At 40.4% G+C, this 19,503-nt stretch overlaps 1 protein-coding gene across 2 annotated transcripts in view; it reads right to left on the bottom strand.

Annotated features, from left to right (window-relative positions):
• Positions 1-1,868: 1,868 nt before the first annotated feature.
• The window catches only part of brinp2 (bone morphogenetic protein/retinoic acid inducible neural-specific 2), a 221,019-nt gene continuing 203,384 nt past the window's right edge, over positions 1,869-19,503 (bottom strand). For both annotated transcript variants that reach the window (XM_051402639.1, XM_051402617.1), the window contains 3 exons: positions 12,831-13,053; positions 5,583-5,889; positions 1,869-4,855 (listed from right to left, as the gene is read on the bottom strand). In XM_051402639.1, the coding sequence (XP_051258599.1) occupies positions 4,034-4,855; positions 5,583-5,889; positions 12,831-13,053 (1,352 nt within the window). In that variant the 3' untranslated portion in view covers positions 1,869-4,033. The remainder of the gene's footprint in view (positions 4,856-5,582; positions 5,890-12,830; positions 13,054-19,503) is intronic.

The raw sequence follows: 19,503 nt of genomic DNA on the forward strand, positions 1-19,503 counted from the left end.
TTGGCCAATGTGGCACTCTCTCTCCCTGCCTCCCTGTCTCTGTCACTCTTCCTGTCTCTCTCTCCGTTCCTCTCTTCCTTTCTCCAGCAGATAAACCAGCAGCCTGATGTAATGTGACAGTGTGCGTTTGGTTCTTGTTTGCTCCCTGACAACCCAGGAAATTGGCTTTTCATCTTACAAAAAAACTCTGCACTCTGTATATGAGAGGACATTCATCTTATTATGAGGGGCCGAGGGTAATTGGAGGTTTATGCGTCCATTTAATGGCAACGTATTGAGGGCCAGATCTACGAAGGCTTTTGTGGCGTTTCAGTTGCAGATGTGGCGCGTTTGGCCCCAAACATACGTGTTGTTCGTTCAAAACAAGTACACTCAGCACTCAGGAGTTGCAGTTTGAACGTCATTTTAGCAAGCGTTTGCACCTTTCTCATTATTGTTCATGCATTTGAGGAAGGATTGTGCAAATGATCTGTGGAGAAACAGTATGTTAACAGAGGCTTGTTATGGAATTTATTAAAGATCCAGTGTGTAACATTTAGGATGATTTATTGACAGAAATATAATATTCATAAGTATGTTTTCATTAGTGTATAATCACCACAATATAAGAATTGTTGAATTTCCCTTACCTTAGAGTGAGATGTTTTAATCTACAGAGGAAGCAGGTCCTCTTCCACGGAGGTGGCCATCTTGAACCACCATGTTTCCACAGAAGCCCAGAAAGGACAGACTAAACACTTTCTGCATTTTTCACGGGGTTTGTGGCCACCAAAGTTTCTCCTACACACCTGGAAGGCCAAGTAGTATTCATATGTTCGCAATCTGCAACTTCACCGCTAGATGCCGTTAAATCCTACACACTGGACCACCAAGGTCAGTTATGCTTGGAATATGCTTTTGAAAAGTGGGCATAAAAATAGCAAGAAAAACGTTTGTAGTCAACTCAGTGACAAAGTGAGCAAACCACAAACATATCTAGAGATCTGCCATAGTCAGGACCACTTAAGTTTAGTCTGTCCAAATCAAAGCAGTTTTGAGACAGAGTCAAGATCAAGAAGATCTACAGTAAATGGTGGTTGAGTCTCAGTCAAAACCGAGCTTAAGACAAAACAGTTCTTGTTCAATATAAGTTTCTGGTAAACTCCTATAATGTTTGAAGCTAATCTTCTGTAAAAGGTGCCAACACTAGGAGTAGGCGCAAATGGGTGCCATTTAAAAAAACAACTTTAAGCCACTGATCCACAAAACGTCTGTCCATGTTCCTGCTTCATACTGTCTAACTACTCTTCATAGTGAAAGTTCAGTATTTGTTGAAATGTGTTAATTCAACTTTATGGCCTGTAAAACGCAACACAATTCAACAGCACCACAAACTAAAGCCTGTGAAATAAGTACATTAGTTTTAGTTAGGTAGACCTAATAAACAGGTAATCAGTACTATCCTTGAGGCAAAAGAAAAGTTTGAAATGTGATAGGATTGAGAAACAGTGTGCATTTGCCCTGTCTTCAAGAAATTAAGTTTATACAACTAATTTGCAACAGCCAATAAGTTTTGAGGGAAACATAATGGCAACCGAATTAGGTTTTCTATTAACATAATAAGGAAATGTTGTTAACGTTAAAGTACCTGGTAGGTTGAAAAAAATGTAGTTCATTTGTTTTCAACCAAAATAGGCAATACTATCCACTCCTAGAGACTACAGCAGTACGCAAAAGTCAGCAGTGACTTCAGATTTTATGAACATTTAACTGAAATTATGATCTTTCTCTAACCTTAACTAAAGTGCTTTGTTGCAGGAGCATGGGCATGGACCCTGAGCTGTGGTGTTACAGTCAATGGCCAACCACCTCCTAGTGACTCCATTGCGTTACATAATTGCACTGTTTTATTCACTCAAACAAACATTGTGTCTGAACATAATCCAGGCAGATATTACATCGTTACCACAACATAATTATGAAAAAAATTAAGTAATATACAAATGTAATTTCCAGGAGACAGGGTTAGCTTAGCAATGTTTGCTAAAGTTTAAAGTTATATCTCTAAAAAAAATGTGCATCTCTGTATGGAAATGAAAGATGAGTGACAGCAGAGCAGTCTGCAAGTGAGACCAGTGGGTGATTTGGGGATTATGCCTTAATTATACTTGAATTTGAACTTTGAAGTTTAATAAACAGTGAATTCACTACATATTAGAAACTGATTAGACTTTTTACAATGAGCATTTGGCTGAATTTCCCTAGTGAAACATCCATTATAACAACACACACTGGCCTTGTGCCTGGACTGGGTTTTCACAAGTCAAAGACAACCTGTTCTGTAATATACTCATCAATGTGTTATTTCATAGTACACATGTTATAACAATTAGAGTTGAAAGCAGGAAAAGGATCCCAAATAGATAAACCACTTTGTTTTTACTTAAGCAAGCTGAGCACAGAAGAACTGCTGAAAATGACACAAGGTTTACTGACTTTCAGTGAGAAATTAGTGAAGGAAATGTAGAATCATATCAAGTATCATCCTGGTAAATTTTCAGCTCTCATCATTGGCCTGCAGAAACCTTGTAACTTCAGTCACCGTGGTAACTGGCGTCTGACATTGGACCCACGTGGGGGAAAAAACAGTTTCATTGACCTGAGACTAAACCAAACCATTGAAAACATTTTTAAAACCAAAATATAATCAACCATGACTTACTGAGAGTTTGTAAAAGTGGAGATAGAAGGGTTTTGCAGAACAGTTACAGTATGCAAGTACCGTTGTGCACTGTGAATAGTGGCTCAAAGTTTCACAACACCAAATCAAAACAAGTAACTGCAGAAATAGTGTGACTGGCATTTACATGGAAAAGCTACATTACCACTGGAGAATGTGTCTGTTGTTCTGTCTTGGTAGAAATATTGAAATATAAAAAGCAATACAGCCTTCGCTGGGAAATCAAACACAGAAACTAAATGTGCTTCTTATCTTAACATTGACTCTCCATATAAGGCATGAGTTTGTTTTCTTATAAACATTTTTTTGGTCTTTGCACTCGGTTATCTAAAAAGCAATGTGCACTTGTTCACACCTGGGGTTAGATGGAGCATTATTTACAGCGCTGTATCCGCAGACCTTTTTGTTACCACATCAGAAGATTTCTTTATGATTTTCAGCTCAGAGAAAAAAATAACTCAACATTTAAGATATTTTGCCATTCAGTTTGCCGATGTGTTCACCTTCTTTTGGTATAGACACACCACCAAGGACAGAACATCACTAACAGGCTTCTCACTCCGATGTTAAGCATAGATACTTACAAGTTTTCAAATGCCAGGTAAAATGGAAGGCGGGGATTAAAAAGAAATATTCAAAGACAGTAACAGGGTTCAGGATTATCAAATTTTAAACTGTTAAGCATAACATAACAACTCATTCACCACATATATAATATTATCCCATTTTCCCTTCCCACGAGATTGTTCTGTAGCCAAAGAAAATAGGGTTAGAAAAGAGGAAATCCTCTTCCATTAACTCATTTTTGAAGACCCCTTACAAGTTCCTCTTTACATATCAAAATCGCCTTTGTCTTTGCAAGGCAGAGGTCTAAAGTATACTTAGTGACATCGTCTCTCTGAGGTTCCAGATCACAAAACCTGACGGTCTGAGAGTTTTTTAGCTTCATCCAGTCGAACAGTTTGCCAAAAGCAGGGCAGTAATAGCAAAAGTAAGCCTCCAGGCTAGTACAGTAGCCTCTGAAAGAAAGTCCAAGTATCAGCTGTTCTCCCAAAAGTCCACAACGTGATTGTTCGTCAAAGGACTCTGGTAGCAATTTATGATAAAAATGTGACACCAGAAAACTAGCCAAGGGTGGCCATAAGAAAAGCCCAGCAGTCAGCCTTTAGAGTTGGATGTTCTATTAATCCAGACAATTTAGGTCCAAGAGGCCAATTTACTGTAGTAGGACCTCCTCCGCTCAGTCTAGGGCTGTCCCTGAAGCACTTTCTATGTGTAGTATCACTCCTGAACCTGACTTGTGTGCTAAGCTAGCTAGCTGCACAGCTGGGCCAGCTCAGGTTCAGGAGAAGCATTGGGAAGCTTGGAGTTGAAGATCTGCAGAGAGTCCTTGATGCGTGCCACCTCTCCAGCCGACAGCTTGAGCCGGTGGCGCAACAGACAAGAAAACAGGTCAAGTGGCTGCGGTGCTGGTGGAGACAGCCGGTTAATACGGTCTCTCATCTCCAACAACATCAGAAACGCAGCGTCCTGCGTACCCTGCGTGTAGGGGTAGTCCAGCTGGAGAATCAGATCCTTGATGCCCTCAGGGTCAAAGTGCATGCTGTATCCAAACACTTTCAGTGTGTTGATCTTCATATACCCCAGGTTTGACGTGTGGTCATCCAAGTCCAACGGTTCATAGAAGAGAGTCTCATTCACTGTTGGATCATCTGTGACGATGCGACTTCGCAGGTAGATATGCACTGTTTCAAAGAAGGACTTCCATTTGTTGCCCAGAGACAGTGTCCAGTTGTAACACTGTGCCGTGACGACAGCGTCCAGTCGAGTTCTCTCCCAGTCAGGGAATTCAGGCTGGTTCACCGGCATGAACCAGCTCTCCGAGTGACTTCCTCCAAAAGGATTCACATAAATCGCAGGTACGGGCTCCAGTGTTGAATTCTTAGTTGAGCATATCTGGAAAGAAATGCCCATCAGCATGTGGATGAGATTGGACTTGTTTTTGTTACTCTTGAGTGTCAGCAACATCCTCTTTCTCCAGGCAGGGTTGAACCAACTCCCTAGGCGGACGTCGTTGCTGATGTAGATGGCGTGGACCTCTATTCTGCTGTCCAGTCGCTGAAGCAGGTACTTCACCTAAAGATGGATTAATAAACTGTGAGATCACATTCATAATAATATATATACATGTATGCCCTCCAGTCTGTAACACAGACTTTCTGATCTGAACATCATCTTTCTAAGAAAGCTGTTTTACAACTTTTTTTTTTACTGGCTACTCCTCGTAAATTGCAAACTGGCCTACTCAGTGGAGTGACCTATTAATGTACATCATATTTTAAAACAAAGAATGCAACTTGATCAAAATGGAATTGATTATAAAATGACACACAGAATCAGAAGAAGCAGAAGAAGAAGAAGAAAAATTTGTTCTTTAAATGTCTGTATTAAATTGCTGCTACCTGCCTTTGTAAGAAGCTTTTATTATTAGATTGTGTGCATAACTTTGCATGTTTAGTATGTTCTGAGTCTGAGACTTGGTGAAATAGTGAAAGAGATAAATAAATATATTTAATTTACATTCTCACTTATTACAGGGTCAACTTATGATGCCATATGTCATGTTTGTTTCTATCAGGGATAGTAGAATTTGTTGTTGCACTGTAGCATCTATGTAGACTTACAATACAAACATTTAGTTTGTCATTTTATGGTGTATTTTCATTTGCTTTTACTATTGTTATCAGAGGTAAGTATCAATGTTTTTTTTTTTTTTTTTTTTTTCATGAAGTTTAGTGTAGAGTGTAAAAGTAATGTACTATCTTGTCCAAAGATGAATACAAATATAAGAAGCACTGAGAACCTCAGCATCAGGCATGTCCAAGTCCAAGTTCAGATAGTGGTCCAGGGATGCGGCGATGCTTGGCCGGCAGGATCCAAGATGCAGAAGGTTGCCATGGTGACAGGCTCCGCAGCGGGTTGCGTTGTCAGTGGCACAAGAGGAACAGGAGGTGGATGAGGTGCCCACAATGCAGGGAATGACTCCCTGGCAGGTGGGCTGCTCCACAGGGCAGATACAGCTCCTCACCTCTTCTGAGAAGAAGCCTAGCACTCCGTGCTCATTGCAGTAGAGCAGAGACTGGGCCTTGCTCAACCAAAACCCAACAGGCCTGTAGAGGAGAAAGAGAAAAACACAATGATGCAGTTGGGAGTAGAGTATAGTATATTCCAACACAAAACACAGAGTAGGTAACTGTAAGTAATTTGAGCAGAATTTTTTGTTGAAAGTTTCAAGTCTGTTTCACTTCTGACCACACTCAACATCCCTGATGGTTGGGTATTGCTTGGTCCTTGGTGTACAAAGGGACATGTGAATATTGTTTTGAGACAGAAATGTGAACCTATCCTTCAAGGGGGGTTACATGCTGTAGTGAAATATTTCTAGGTAAACAGTCAGGGGCAGTAACTTCCCAGTCTTGTTGTCAAAGTTAAGGTGCCAGGCAAGCAGTGGTATAGTTGCAAATGCTCTGCAGAGAAATACTCGGTGGATGGTTAAACCATTGTTCATTAAGAAATAGTTAGTCCATATAACTCCCTTAAAACCACAACTTGTTGGTTTTATATTTGTATTTGTTTATGAATCAAACAAAGAAGTTGTTAATAAGGGACTTTATTTGGAGACACTGAGCTGTTTCCCCCTAGTCTTTATGCAAAGTTAGCCTAATCACCTCTCGGCTACAGCTCTATACAACCTTTTATCATTTGAGTTTTTGAAGAAAAGTAAATAAATAGAAAATAATTTGTGCGGGAATACCAACTGAGCAGGGCGACCAAAAAGAGACATTCTTAGTAAGCAGTTGCCATGCTTTGTGGCAAGAAAGAAGAGCAGGGACCTAGAAGTGGCCCTGTCCATGTCCTTGAGCTGGAGGTGGAGAAACTCCAGCTGAAGAAGGAGAAGGACTAAAGCCATCTGGAAAGAAATGTGTTCATTGCAAAAAAAATTTAAAGGGCAGTTTGCCCAAAAAGATGGAGTCATTCTCAAAGAGAAGGTGCACTGACCTTCAGGAACAACTGGGACCGGCAAACAAGGAGCTAGATACCTCCCCACCACCAATTATTGTATATCCATCAATGTAGCCTTGGACAAGCTTTGTGACATAGTCAAGGTGTACAAAAAGAACCTGGAGCTAAAGGATAAGCTCGTCAACGTGACCTGACAACTGACCATCCAGCGCGGACAAACTGGAGAGGAAGGACCACATAATAGATGAAAAGTAGAAAAAGCATGAGGAGTTAAAGCACAGTATATCACAGCTGCTACCTCCAGAGACATTATACTTCATCCCCAAGTGCCAGTGGGTAATCAGAGAGCAAAGTAAAAAGATCAAGGCATTAATTGGACAGGAACCGGATCCGAGTAACAGCTGAGGAGTACAAGAGTGAGTATGAGAAATCAGCTGGCGAGGAAGCAGCCAGCAAAAAAGTTGTACTTTAATGGGAGAATGCAGGACATGGATTTGAGGGAGGCCTTCAAGAAAAATGAAATTAAGTAGCTGACTGAAGATAAATCAGGTCCCACCCAGCTCCATATCTTTGTTGGTAAACAGTCGGGTGCTCTAACTTCCCAGACTTTTGTTGTCAAGTTAGGGTGCCAGGCACAACCACAACTTGTTTGTTTTACGTTTGTATTTGTTTTAAAAATTAAACAAAGGAGTTGTTAATAAGGGATTAGTAGATCATTTTTTTAACTTTGGTTGGAGACAGGCGAGCTGTTTCCCCCTAGCCTTTACGCAAAGTTAGCCTGATCATCTCTAAACTCCAGCTCTGTACAATCTTTTCTCATTTGAGTTTCTGAAGAAAACAAATAAATAGAAAATAATTTGAGCCGGAATACCTACTGAGCAGGGCGACCAAAGAGAGAGACATTCTTAGTAAGCAGTTGGCATTCTACAAACATGAATGCTTTGTGGCAAGAAAGAAGAGCAGGGACCTGGAAGTGGGCCTGAGCAGACGGGAGAAAGAGCTAATTGAGAGAGTCCATGTCCTTGAGCTGGAGGTGGAGAAACTCCAGCTGAAGAAGGAGAAGGACTAAAGCCATCTGGAAATAAATGTGTTCATTGCAAAAAATCTAAGGGGCAGTTTGCCCAAAAAGATGGAGTCATTCTCAAAGAGAAGGTGCACTGACCTTCAGGAACAACTGGAACGGGCAAACAAAGAGCTACATACCTCCCCACCACTAATTATTGTATATCCATCAATGTAGCCTTGGACAAGCTTTGTGACATAGTCAAGGTGTACAAAAAGAACTTGGAGCTAAAGCATAAGCTTGTCACCATGACCAAATAACTTACCATCCAGCGTAGACAAACGGGAGAGGAAGGATCACATAACAGATGAAAAGGAGACGCAGCATGAGGACCACAGTATGCCATGGCTGCTACCTCCAGAGACAACAGATTTGATCCCCAAGTGCCAGTGGGTAATCAGAGAGCAAAATAAAAAGATCAAGGCATTAATAGGACAGGAACTGGATCCAAGTAACAGCTGAGGAGTACAAGAGTGAGTATCTGAAATCAGCTGGCGAGGAAGCAGCCAGCAAAAAAGTTGTACCTGAATGAGAGAATGCAGGACCTGGATTTGAGGTAGGCCTTCAAGAAGAATGAAATCAAGTAGCTGACTGAAGAAAAATCAGGTCCCACCTAGCTCCAAATCATTACACATGCAGTCAAGAGAAAACAGGGTCACACCAAACCCTAAAATCAAATCTGGTCCTGCTCCCAACCATCTCCAATAAGTTCTAGCTGACATCGGAAGTTAAATCTATTCACACCTGTACACCTTTCCAAAACGCTCACATTAAATCAGTTACAAGAGAGTGACAAGAGAAGACAATTACAAATAACAATGGCGGCTCATAGAGAGGTTAGTGAAGAGGTAACATATAGCATATATCAGAACTGGAAAGTATTTCTTAATTGAAAGAAGAGCAGAGATTCGTTCTAATGTGAAACACGGCGATAGACCGATGATTCATCCAGTCACCAGTTATTTAAAAAAATGCCCAGCAACAAGCTGATGGCAGCTTCCTGTGGGATTTCCCTCACTGTCACTGTTATTGACTGTACATACAGTATATTACATTTGAAATAGTCTGCACTGTTAAGGGATGTGCTGCAGGAAGCTGTCTAAACAGACAGTTGTAGTGATCTTCTAGACTACTCAATATTTTCTGTACATCACTGTAAAGTGATTGTGTTTGTTTTTTTGTTAGTAAGTGGTGGCATCCTTCCCATATTTTACATATTTTCCTGTTTTAAAAATATTCTCAGAAGTAGAAATTGAGTTAAAAATTCAAAATCTTGGATTAGTGGCTTAAATGAGGATGTCCCTAGATTACACTGGTGTTTACACCATATGAGTCCAATTTTCCATAGCTGAAAATCTAATTCAGTCAATATTGTTTATAAATGGGATTATTTAGGTGTTTGGTATGACAGTGAAGATGAAAAGGCAGACATACATAAATTACCATCCACTTTGGTGGGTGCGCTAACAGTAGAAACAAGTTCGGACTGAAAATTGGCTCTGCAGAGATTCTTTCCCCAGGTTCAGGAAATCACATACAACATTGCCCAAATGCTCCGGCAATTCCTTCCCCTCAGGCCTTTGTAAATAGACAAAAATGAATGATGATAAAACAAATGGATTTGTGCAGAAGAAATAGGGAGCTTTTGCAGCTGAGCAGCCCCTGATAACTTGTTGTTGCTGGTACGAACTGGGTTAAGACTCTGGAGTGACAGGGTTGAGACGGAGAGAGAGACAGAGAGAGAGAGAGAGAGAGAGAGAGAGAGAGAGAGAGAGAGAGAGCAGGGCGACACAAAGGTGACTGAGGGAGAGAAATAAAGACAGAAAGCGAGTGCAAGAGGAGGGAGATGGAGTGATGGGTACAGGGAAAGGACTGTCAGGGAAATTAAAGTCCTCTGTAAACAAGTGCAGAGCTGTCAGACTGGGAGAGGACTTGATTACAGCATGCCACAATACCACGTACCCTACCCCACAAAGGATCCCACCACCGGTAACTAGACCCTTCATCTCTCTCACACTTTCCCTTTCGTAGCCTCCATCCCGTCATCACATCTCTTTTCCGTCTCCCACATTCTTGTACTACCTTTCCTTCCTCTGTGTCTCTTTTTCTCCTGCGTTTTCTCTTTCTGACTGTACACATCTCTTTTACTCAGCTTGCCTCCCTCTCTTAACACCTGCTTTTCACAAGTCTTCATTTTCCCCTTCCGCACGGCAACAAAACTGCCACGTAATGACAGCTGAGTGAAGCTCGCGAGGGTACTTTTCTCAGAAGTCAACCACAGGTGTAGAATTCACTCAGGCAAAGGGAGTCAGTTAGCCTGTCAAATTATTAGTAGATGGTGGTTTCAACAACAGTGATGCTCTTTTCTTTGTCTGTTCAGCTGAGGAGGCAGAGAGTGTTCATAAGTAGGTATATTTCCACATTAAGCAGTATGCCTAAAAATTACATCCATATTGGACAGTTCTGCACATCAAGATTTATATCCAGCATTCAGTGCCAATATAGGAAGTAGTATGCTTGCGACAAGTCATTACGGCAGTGGTTCCCAACCTAGAGGTCACGATCCCACTTGGGGTTTTAAGGGGTGTCAGAAAACCTCAAAATGCTATTTTACACAAACTTCCTGCAGTTTATCAGTGGCTCTGTCAGGGGTCATTAGTTTACTCAATGATAGAAAATGGGTCCTAAAGGAAAAAAGGTTGGGAACCACTAATGTCATTTGTACATGGCCTCTAGACACATAAATGTGTTTCGTTCTGACACATGATGACACAACATGATTTTATTTGAAAAATAAATCTGTTTAATGATTTGTCAATGCTATGGTTAAGGTTTGATAAGGTTTAAACACAATTAGCTGTCTAGGCTTGGGGAAAGGTTGAGAAATCATTAGTATTTAGTTAAGTTCAGTTACCATGGGCCTTCGTCATCATGGTTACAATCAGAAATACATGCAGTTCCAGGATGATTGCAATTCTGCTTCAAAAGCAATGTTGACTGTTGGCTGGAAACAGAACATGAACAGCATTCTCAAATGTTAAAGTCAGATGTTTAAGTGACTCATCCACTGACCTCCTCACAAGCACTCTGTATGTGTCTATTAAAACTTGAAAAGTAGTTTATTGGCACTAGCTGACGTGACTGATGCTAACATTATGGTTGGGAGGACAGTCTCTCTGCATGTTATGCAGCGAGGCCAAAACTAAGAGCTAATTGTGCTAAAAAAATGTCTTATTAAGTGTTGTCTAACCACGTTGGGAAGCAAATTTGCTCATAGTTGAACGGCCACACTGAAAGGCAGTGTGAAAAGTAGGGTGCCATAGAGAGGGAAGAGATTGTTTAATATTGGGCTAACATTTCCAGCTTTGTCTCCCAGTGTCTCCTGTAAGACATTTATATTGCTGTGTTCAGCTGCAAACACAAAAAGTGAAACCAATAGAGCATGCACACCAGAGACTACTGCCTGCTGAGCCAGCTAACATGTGGTTTAGCCCTCCACAAACTTGGTGAAAACATTATTTAAATGTGCGGCTCTTCTAGACTTTTCAAATGTTATTGGACCGAATGGATAAAAAAAAAAATTTTTGGACCGCTGTGCATCACGTGAGTTGTAATTACACGGTTGGGCCACTACGTCAAATTTTCTTCAAAACCCAGTGCACTTCCTAGGGGCTTGGTCCAAATACACTAAGATATTAAGGACAAAAACACCAAGGGAGAGTGTGCATTGTATATATAACGGGCTGTCGGACAAATGGGCGTTCAATCCAATAGGACATTTTTTAGGCTGTTGGGGTTTTAGAATAATGGACGGTCGGAACAATGGGCAGTCCCTGAGGATGCAATAAAGGCTGATAGAAACTTTGCATTGTCTATTTCTGCTTCTACTACAGACAAAGCATTTATATCATGCTGCCACACAATTTCAAATAACTCCACCCCCCAGAAAGCCAAAGAAGAGCTGAGGTGTTGGGGGGGGCTCTGCCTCTGCACCATAGCCGCCCACCTGATGTGATGGCAACATCCCTGGTTCAAGTCTATATGGGGGGCATTGTTGCCCGTCACTCCCCTCTCTATGATCATAGCAGCTGATAAAACACACCACAGGGTATTATTAATTAAATAGAACCAAACAAACACACACCCACAAATTGCAGTCCCTAACTTCTGCTCATCAGTTTCCTGTTTTTCAAGTCACGAAAGGTACCAGGCTTTAATCAGGCAAAAGAACAAGTGGAACATTCCACACTGCAAAATATTACTGCCACAAGTCTACTGTTGTCTGTATCTGCCCACTGTCTGTGCATATCTGATTAATGTATTCATATTCATTTACACCCCTAAGGGAAAGACCAATACTAGACACTGGATTTGTTAGGCTACACTTATGTAAAAGCTTTCAGCAACTGCTTGAGTCATTAAAGCCTTAAAGTTTCAAAGCAGATTTTGCTAATGTAAAATGCTGATGATTTAATTGCTTTTGCAAGCAGTTGTTGCTAGGCCACATTATTGACACTCCATCTGGGAGTCTTGTGGGTCATTGATACAGATGATCCATTCAGTACAGGCTACATCTATATATATATATATATGTATGTATATATATTTATATTTCTGCTAATGGTCTGTCATGATGCCCAATAGTTTTACATTGTAAAACATATTTACTTCTGTACAATGTGTTGCAACAGAGACAGCCCAAAGCTTAAACAGCTCAAATTGCAATGCCAGCAATCTACAAGTACATGCTTTGGATATAATCTGCTAAAAGGGAGTAAGTGTGTACCCCACTGGCATGTTTTCAACCTTCCTATGTGTATAACTTTTGGGGTTTTGCTTAATTCAAAGCTGAGTTCTTTCCAGACAGATAGCCCTGGGTTTTCCCAGTGTGCCCGCTTGAGGCGCACTGTTAAGAGCCTACAGCTGCAATGAATCAGCACAAAGCAGATGCCAAAACTCCCCATAATGACAAATTATGCCTTCCACATTTAGTTTGTTTTCTGTCAATGTATTCGAGTGGGCTACCTCTCTCGGGGCAGACTGATGCGAGGCTGTTTGGGGCAGCGTTTGCTCAGGGTGAACAGCTTCCTGATGATCTTCTGGGCTTTGCCCAGGACCAGGGCAGTGCTGGACTCCAGCTGGGCGTAGCGCTTCTGGAGGGACAAGTCAGCCGACCAAAACTTGGCGATCATGGACACATTCAAGAACCGGTCAGCGGGCAAGCGCTTCAGGAAGGCTTTGAATTCATCTGCAGGGAGTTTAACAGAGACAGGGAGGGGGGTAGAAGAGGAGAAAAGGGAAGGTGGAGAAAATAAGAACAAAATTAGACCCTCTGAAGTAATTTATATGTTAACACTATCATTTTGGAGCACTACAAACCAATTCACCACAGTCTATTTTATCCCTAGTGGCATGCATAGATAATGACTGAGGAGCTGAGGGAGTTCCATGTGTCATTAGAATACGAAAAAAGCTGTTATGTTCTAATGAACTGCCATTACAGAGTAAACACCTGTGCTTCAATCTGCAGTTATACTCATTCACCTCACCATTAGAAGCTCATGGTATTCACGGTGGCATCATTTGCAACATTGTCATTTTGAAACACTACTTATCTGACGATTGATGGCATGGTGTCACATACAGATGGGCATTTTCATTTATATCATAATTCTTTCTCTAGAAGCCCAAAAGAGAAAATCCATAATCACAAACTGAATAGACCAATAAAAGCATGTGGTAAAATGGTGAGAGGTTCTCTCCTATCTCGATTGTGTTCCTGCTAAAATGCAAATGCTCCAAAAATGGTTATGGATGTTATTCATAGCAAATTCGGCAGCTGTCACAGCAAGTGTGTGTCAAAACCAAACAACGGAAAAAGCAATGTAAATCCATATTTGTTAGTTAGAGTCAGTTAAAGAACTATCATTTCACATAAACCTAACATCACCTCTGCTGCCTCCAAATACATGTCAGTGAAAACCATTAAAGCTTCCGAACCAATGTTATTTACAATGACAGTAAGCATGGACATTAACTGTAGTAAAATCAATATAAATGCTGAAACTGTTGTTGAAATTGTAGAGCCCTAAATGGCAGCTCTCCACAGGTTAGAGCCAGAAACATCTCCAATAATTGATCACACACTTTGGCAAATGTCCACGTAGATTAGATTAGATTTAGGCTTTATTGTCTCAGAGAGAGATTGAAGACTGAGGCAAGCTCTCCTCCATTTTAAGGTCTTGTATCTCCGTCCATTTGGCAGTAATGTCAAGAGATGATTGAGGGAGAGATCAGTGTCATTTGCTTTAGTGAGTGCTATGCGAGTGATGGCTCAGTCATTCATGTCGGAGAGTTTGGGAGGGGGAAGGCAGCGGACTTTAGAAGCAGTATGTGTGATGATGGGAAGTTGTTGGAGATGGTCAACATGATGAAGAAGGGAGGGGGGCAGTACTTTTGTAACGGCAACAGACAGTGGTCTGAGTTTATGGATAACACTCAGTCTTTTGCTTTTGACACTTGTCCAGTGGAGGTGTGTTTAATGTGCTACTGCCTTTTGTTTTGCCCATACTTAAGTGAGTGCAGGATACAATAAACATGTCTGCTACAGCCTGTTGCACCATGTGTAAATTTTAACCTAGCTTAGTTTAAATATAGTTAGGGGAGTTGTAGCATTGTTTATGTGTGATGCAGCCATCCTCACCGTAACATAAAACATAAAGGAAAGCCAGAAACAACTGATTAATTAATAATGACTCACTAATTAGGTAACAGTCACCTTGTATCATAATACCTAAATGTAAACCCCCAAATTCTGCTTCCTTTCCCTAGTCACTAGAAGCACATTCACGGCTGTTTGGGTCAGGCTACGGCTACGTAGCAGGCCACAGACGGCAGAGTCGAGACGTGGGTTTTATAGAAGCAGTGGTAAAGCTGCCTGCAGATACATTATCTCCTTCCAGATCAACCAGTAGCAAAATTATATTATAATAGCCAGGTTTTAAGCAGTAAAGGGCGGTCACAATACAATTTAGGATTCAAATACTAAAGTTCCAGATTTGGACCTGAATCAATCTACCATAAATACCCATATACTTAGGTTTTCATCAAAAAATAAATAAATAAAAAAATATTTCTGGGGTTTAGTTACTCTTTCATAAAACCATCTTGTAGATCTTTTAATTTCCATAAATACAGCATTAACACAGTAGCATCTGTTTTACTAATAAAAACAAGGACATTTATTTTTCCGGTAAATGCTAAAACATGCTGTAACAGTAGCACAAGTAGAGAAGATAAAGTCACCTACTTGACTAAGTAATGTAGAGTTAAATATGAATGATAAAATAATCACATATGTGTAAAATTTGATAACATTAGGCAGCAAACCGCCTAAATGTGCGTTTTATTTCTTATGAGTTCAACTTCCTTCTTTGTAAAAGGAAGATTGTGTTCTGTCCCTGTTCAAAAACAATATAATGTAGCTTTAAAAAGTCATCATTCTGAAAGCATCTTGTTTATGCAGTTTGCAGTCCTGTACTTCTGGTAGAAATACTGAAAACCAAATATCTCCATAGGGTGCTTTTATTTTAATATTATATATTACATAAGCTTTCGCTTTTATTACAAGTGAAAACTCCCTTGGTTTTAAATGTTCAAGTCCTGAGCTATATTTTCTAAAATGTGCCTGGCATTACTGGCCTCATGTTGTACCGAATTAAACTTTAGAAAGTTTTCCCTGTTGGGTACCTTAGTCAGAACAGAAACTCCTTTTTTGTACCAGGCATGGACATATACTGCCCCAGCCAAAATGAAGAGAGTTGCTATCGAATCAAATGGTTATCATTTCACAAGCGTGTGTATTTGTGTGTGTAGAATCTCCGGCATAAAAAGACTGGGCACTGCTGGAGTAAATTACACTGAGAATAATGTCGGCACAGAAGACACATCTCATACCCTGTGTTGGGTTTGCCAGGAGCGTTCCGGTGCTGAGATCATTGTAGTTCCATTATGAACCAGTGGGCAAATATTATGCCAGTATGAAGCCTCTGGGAAACTTGAACCTATTATTTCTTTTTTCTCCCAAAACCAGCTAAGTGAGACCTTCTCGGATTGTTCGGGGTCTGCTGGAGAATCATATTCCCATGTGCTGTTGTTGGCAGGGAGACAGCGAGGAAATCTGCAGCCAAGCCGACCTGAGCTGAGCCCAACTGATGAGACTCAAGCCTATTACAGTGCTTAGTGATCCCAGATGACACAATAGTCTGTCTCTCTCAGTCCGTCTCTGCGTATGTCTGCCTCTTTCCCTGGTTGTCATGTTTCTCTTCTAGAGTCTGGCTCTCTCTCTCTCTCTCTCTCTCTCTCTCTCTCTCTCTCTCTCTCTCCCTCTTTCTCTCTCTCTCTGTCTCTGCTCTGTCCGTTTCCGCATCTCTTGTTGCTCCCAGCTTCCTCACCCTATTTTTGCAGTCTCTCTTTGTCTTTCTCTCTCTGCTGACATGAGGCCAAATTAGTAGAGCAACATTAACTTCGTTATTACTCTGTTTGCAGGGCACATTCCTCATCTGGCCTGTTTTTAGTGCTTGTTTTATGTCACCTCTGCTGATCGTCACTGAGCTAAACGTGCAAGTTCATTGTTTGAAGGATGAAAAAAAATGAGTGCAGAGGATACAAATGCTAGAATTTCAATAACAGGGAGGAGTTCAAACCTTCAAATGACACACTGTAGATAGGCATCACCAGTGGACTGATAAGATGACTTACACACAATAATTGTGACACATAATTATTTCAAATGTTTTGGTTTGTATTTTTATTGATTTGGTTTGAATAGAAATGTAAGGATAGTTTTCAATATTTTCAATGTTTCTTCAAGTTTTAACAATGGCCTGTATTGAGTTTCTGTTTTAGTCTTAGTTAAATTGGCAATTCACTTTTTTGCAGTTGCCTTTGAATTCCCAGGTTTAACCTTGGCAACAGTTATAACAAAACTGTGGAACTGTGATTGTCCAGTGATATTAAACTGAATACAGCACCAAGTCCACTCAAAGTTAATAATGCGATGAAGAAGATCGTTTTCCAAAATTAATTTAATGTGACTGTAGCGATGCTTCCCTCTGTGATCCGGTCAATTTTATTTATAAGCCTAAAAAATGTCAAAGCACAAATTTGCAAGAATCTACACAATATAAGACACCCCCACTCCTCAAATACTGTTTGAGTACCAAAACTACGGAAAAGGCATAGACAGCCATAGCAAATGGTGTCCCCACTACACTGTGGTCATGTCATATGCTTTTAGCTGCTGTCTGAGCTCAATTCTACTCCTACACCGCCTCCTATATGCAGTATGATTGTATCCTTTGTGCATTGGTATAAAGGGAAAAGCCAGACTCCACCAGCAACAATAAAAACTACAAAATACAGAGAGGCAATTACAGAATATAAATATATTAAAAGTATACTTTACTTTTAATATGTAATAAATATCAAACCATGACAGTAAAAGATCGTAAACTTAAAACTTAAACTTAAAACCTCTATTCATACGGCATTTTATAGGAATTTATTTAGTTATTTTTTATATTACAGATTGTAATTTGCAGATAAAACCACCGTCATGGCATTCATATGGTATTTTCATATGGCATATGGTTTCTTTTGAAAGTAAAAGCTTTATGTTTATTTTATACGGTTAAATATGGATTAAAACTTAAAATCAACAGTAATATTATCCTTTTACTATAATAGTATAAGAAGTTATATCATTTATTATGGTAAAGTTCTTACAACCAGAACATCTGATTAGCCTATTAAACTTATCCTAAACTTGATATTTTATTGTTAAAATGTATGTAAAATTCAGAAAGAAATACAAACAGTTTTCACTTCATATGCATATGCCTTATAGCAAGTCTGAAAAAAGTCAGAAAGGCACAGCTTTGATTGATGCACCTCCTCTGGCTTATAGTACAATACCCTGTATCTGCTTGTCCCAGCCCTCTATTTCAGCTAAGGCTGTTACACCAAAAAGAAATCTTCTTGTGCTTCGAGAGATTTCCCTGAACATCATCCTTACATTCATGGAGACTTGGCTAGAATCTAAAATAAGACTGTGCAATTGAACATAGCTTGGTAGGGCAACACAAGTTACTGTTGTCTGACAGATTCCAATATGGCTGCCAAGATGGCATGTTACCTCATCTGAAACCTTCTTTTTAATAGAGTTTGCTCATTAGAATTTCCCATGTGATTGTCTTTTTCTGTGAGATCTATGCCTCCATACGCCTCAACATACTCCCATTCCGTCCTGCATCTTTCTTCATCTCTCTTCCTTTTCCCCTCCATCAATGATTAACTCACACATGATGGCACATCCACATCCACCCAACTACCTCCCCCCTATTTCTTTATCCTTTTTTTTTCAAATGGTCCACTCTGCCTTCTGTCTGCCTTCAACACTCCCTTAGCATTATTCCGTACTAGCCTCTCTCTCTCTCTCTCTCTCTCTCTCTCTTTCTCTCTCTCCTCACACACTCTCAGTAGTGATCATTAGCACTGCCATCACGCTGGAGAAATTTGTCTGTCTGTTTTCCTCCCTTTTCCTGACATTTATGACTCCATGTCCAAAATTTATGGACGATTTGGCTCACTCAAAATCTGTCAGATAAAGAGGCCGGGGGGGTTGTTTTCCATAATGGGCGACCGTGCGGCCCCGAAATCTCCATCTCTGCGCTGAGTTAGTGATTCATGACATCATCAAGCAGAGACGACAGCTAAGTGACTGGCTGGCTGAGGCCTGTTCATTTAACTCCCTACAAGGACATGGGATATTAAAAAGTCAGAGCCGAGATTTGAAGCGCCCAAACTGCCATATACACTACAGTGTAGTGGAAAGTGGAGTCAATCAAACTCGGTTTTAGCCAAGCTAATAGTGCGGCTCTAGGGAGGACAGTGTCAGTCAGTCAGGCCAACTCTTTGGTCCAAAATGAAATCAAACTATCGGATCTATTGCTATGACATTTTGCATAGACTTTCATGGACCCCAGGAGGATGTATCATAATGAAATTGATATGTAAATAGGTTTAAGTGAAGAGACACCTCATGGTGGGAGAAGAATGTGACGTGACCTTGATATAAAGCAACAAAGTCAATGTAGGGAAGAAGTCAGGCTTTAAAATGTTCATCTTTTCTTTTTAAAGCTGGAACATGGCTGTACTGTCCTGTAACTGACTGGCGACTTGTCCAGGGTGTACCCTGATTCTCAGAAAATTAAAGATTTACTCCTCACTTGGACAGACGTGTGCTGGAGATCTTCTTTAGGATCCTGAAGATTAACTGGCAAAGACAACCAAAGCCAACAATGCTAAGAGGGCAGATGACCATTAAGTATTTTTGAAAATCATCTTCAGGTCTACAAATTTGGTGCCCTTCTTGATGTTTATACTTTTTATACTGTTTATATTATTGAATCATAGTATATTACAGCATTCACTGATTCTAGAAGTTATAAACTGCACACATACTCATTCGTTCCTCTTTGATAAAGCTTATAGTTAGGGCTGGATCAGGTGAGTCCTGAACCATCCCTTAGTTATGCTGCTATAGGCCTAGACTATCGGGGGGATTTCCCATGGTGCACTGAGCTCCTCTCTTCCTCTCTCTTTCTGCACTCATTCTTGTCCCATTAATGCATGTTAC

Source organism: Dicentrarchus labrax, unplaced genomic scaffold (genome assembly GCF_905237075.1).
Source record: "Dicentrarchus labrax unplaced genomic scaffold, dlabrax2021, whole genome shotgun sequence".
In the NCBI taxonomy this organism is placed as follows: domain Eukaryota; kingdom Metazoa; phylum Chordata; class Actinopteri; family Moronidae; genus Dicentrarchus; species Dicentrarchus labrax.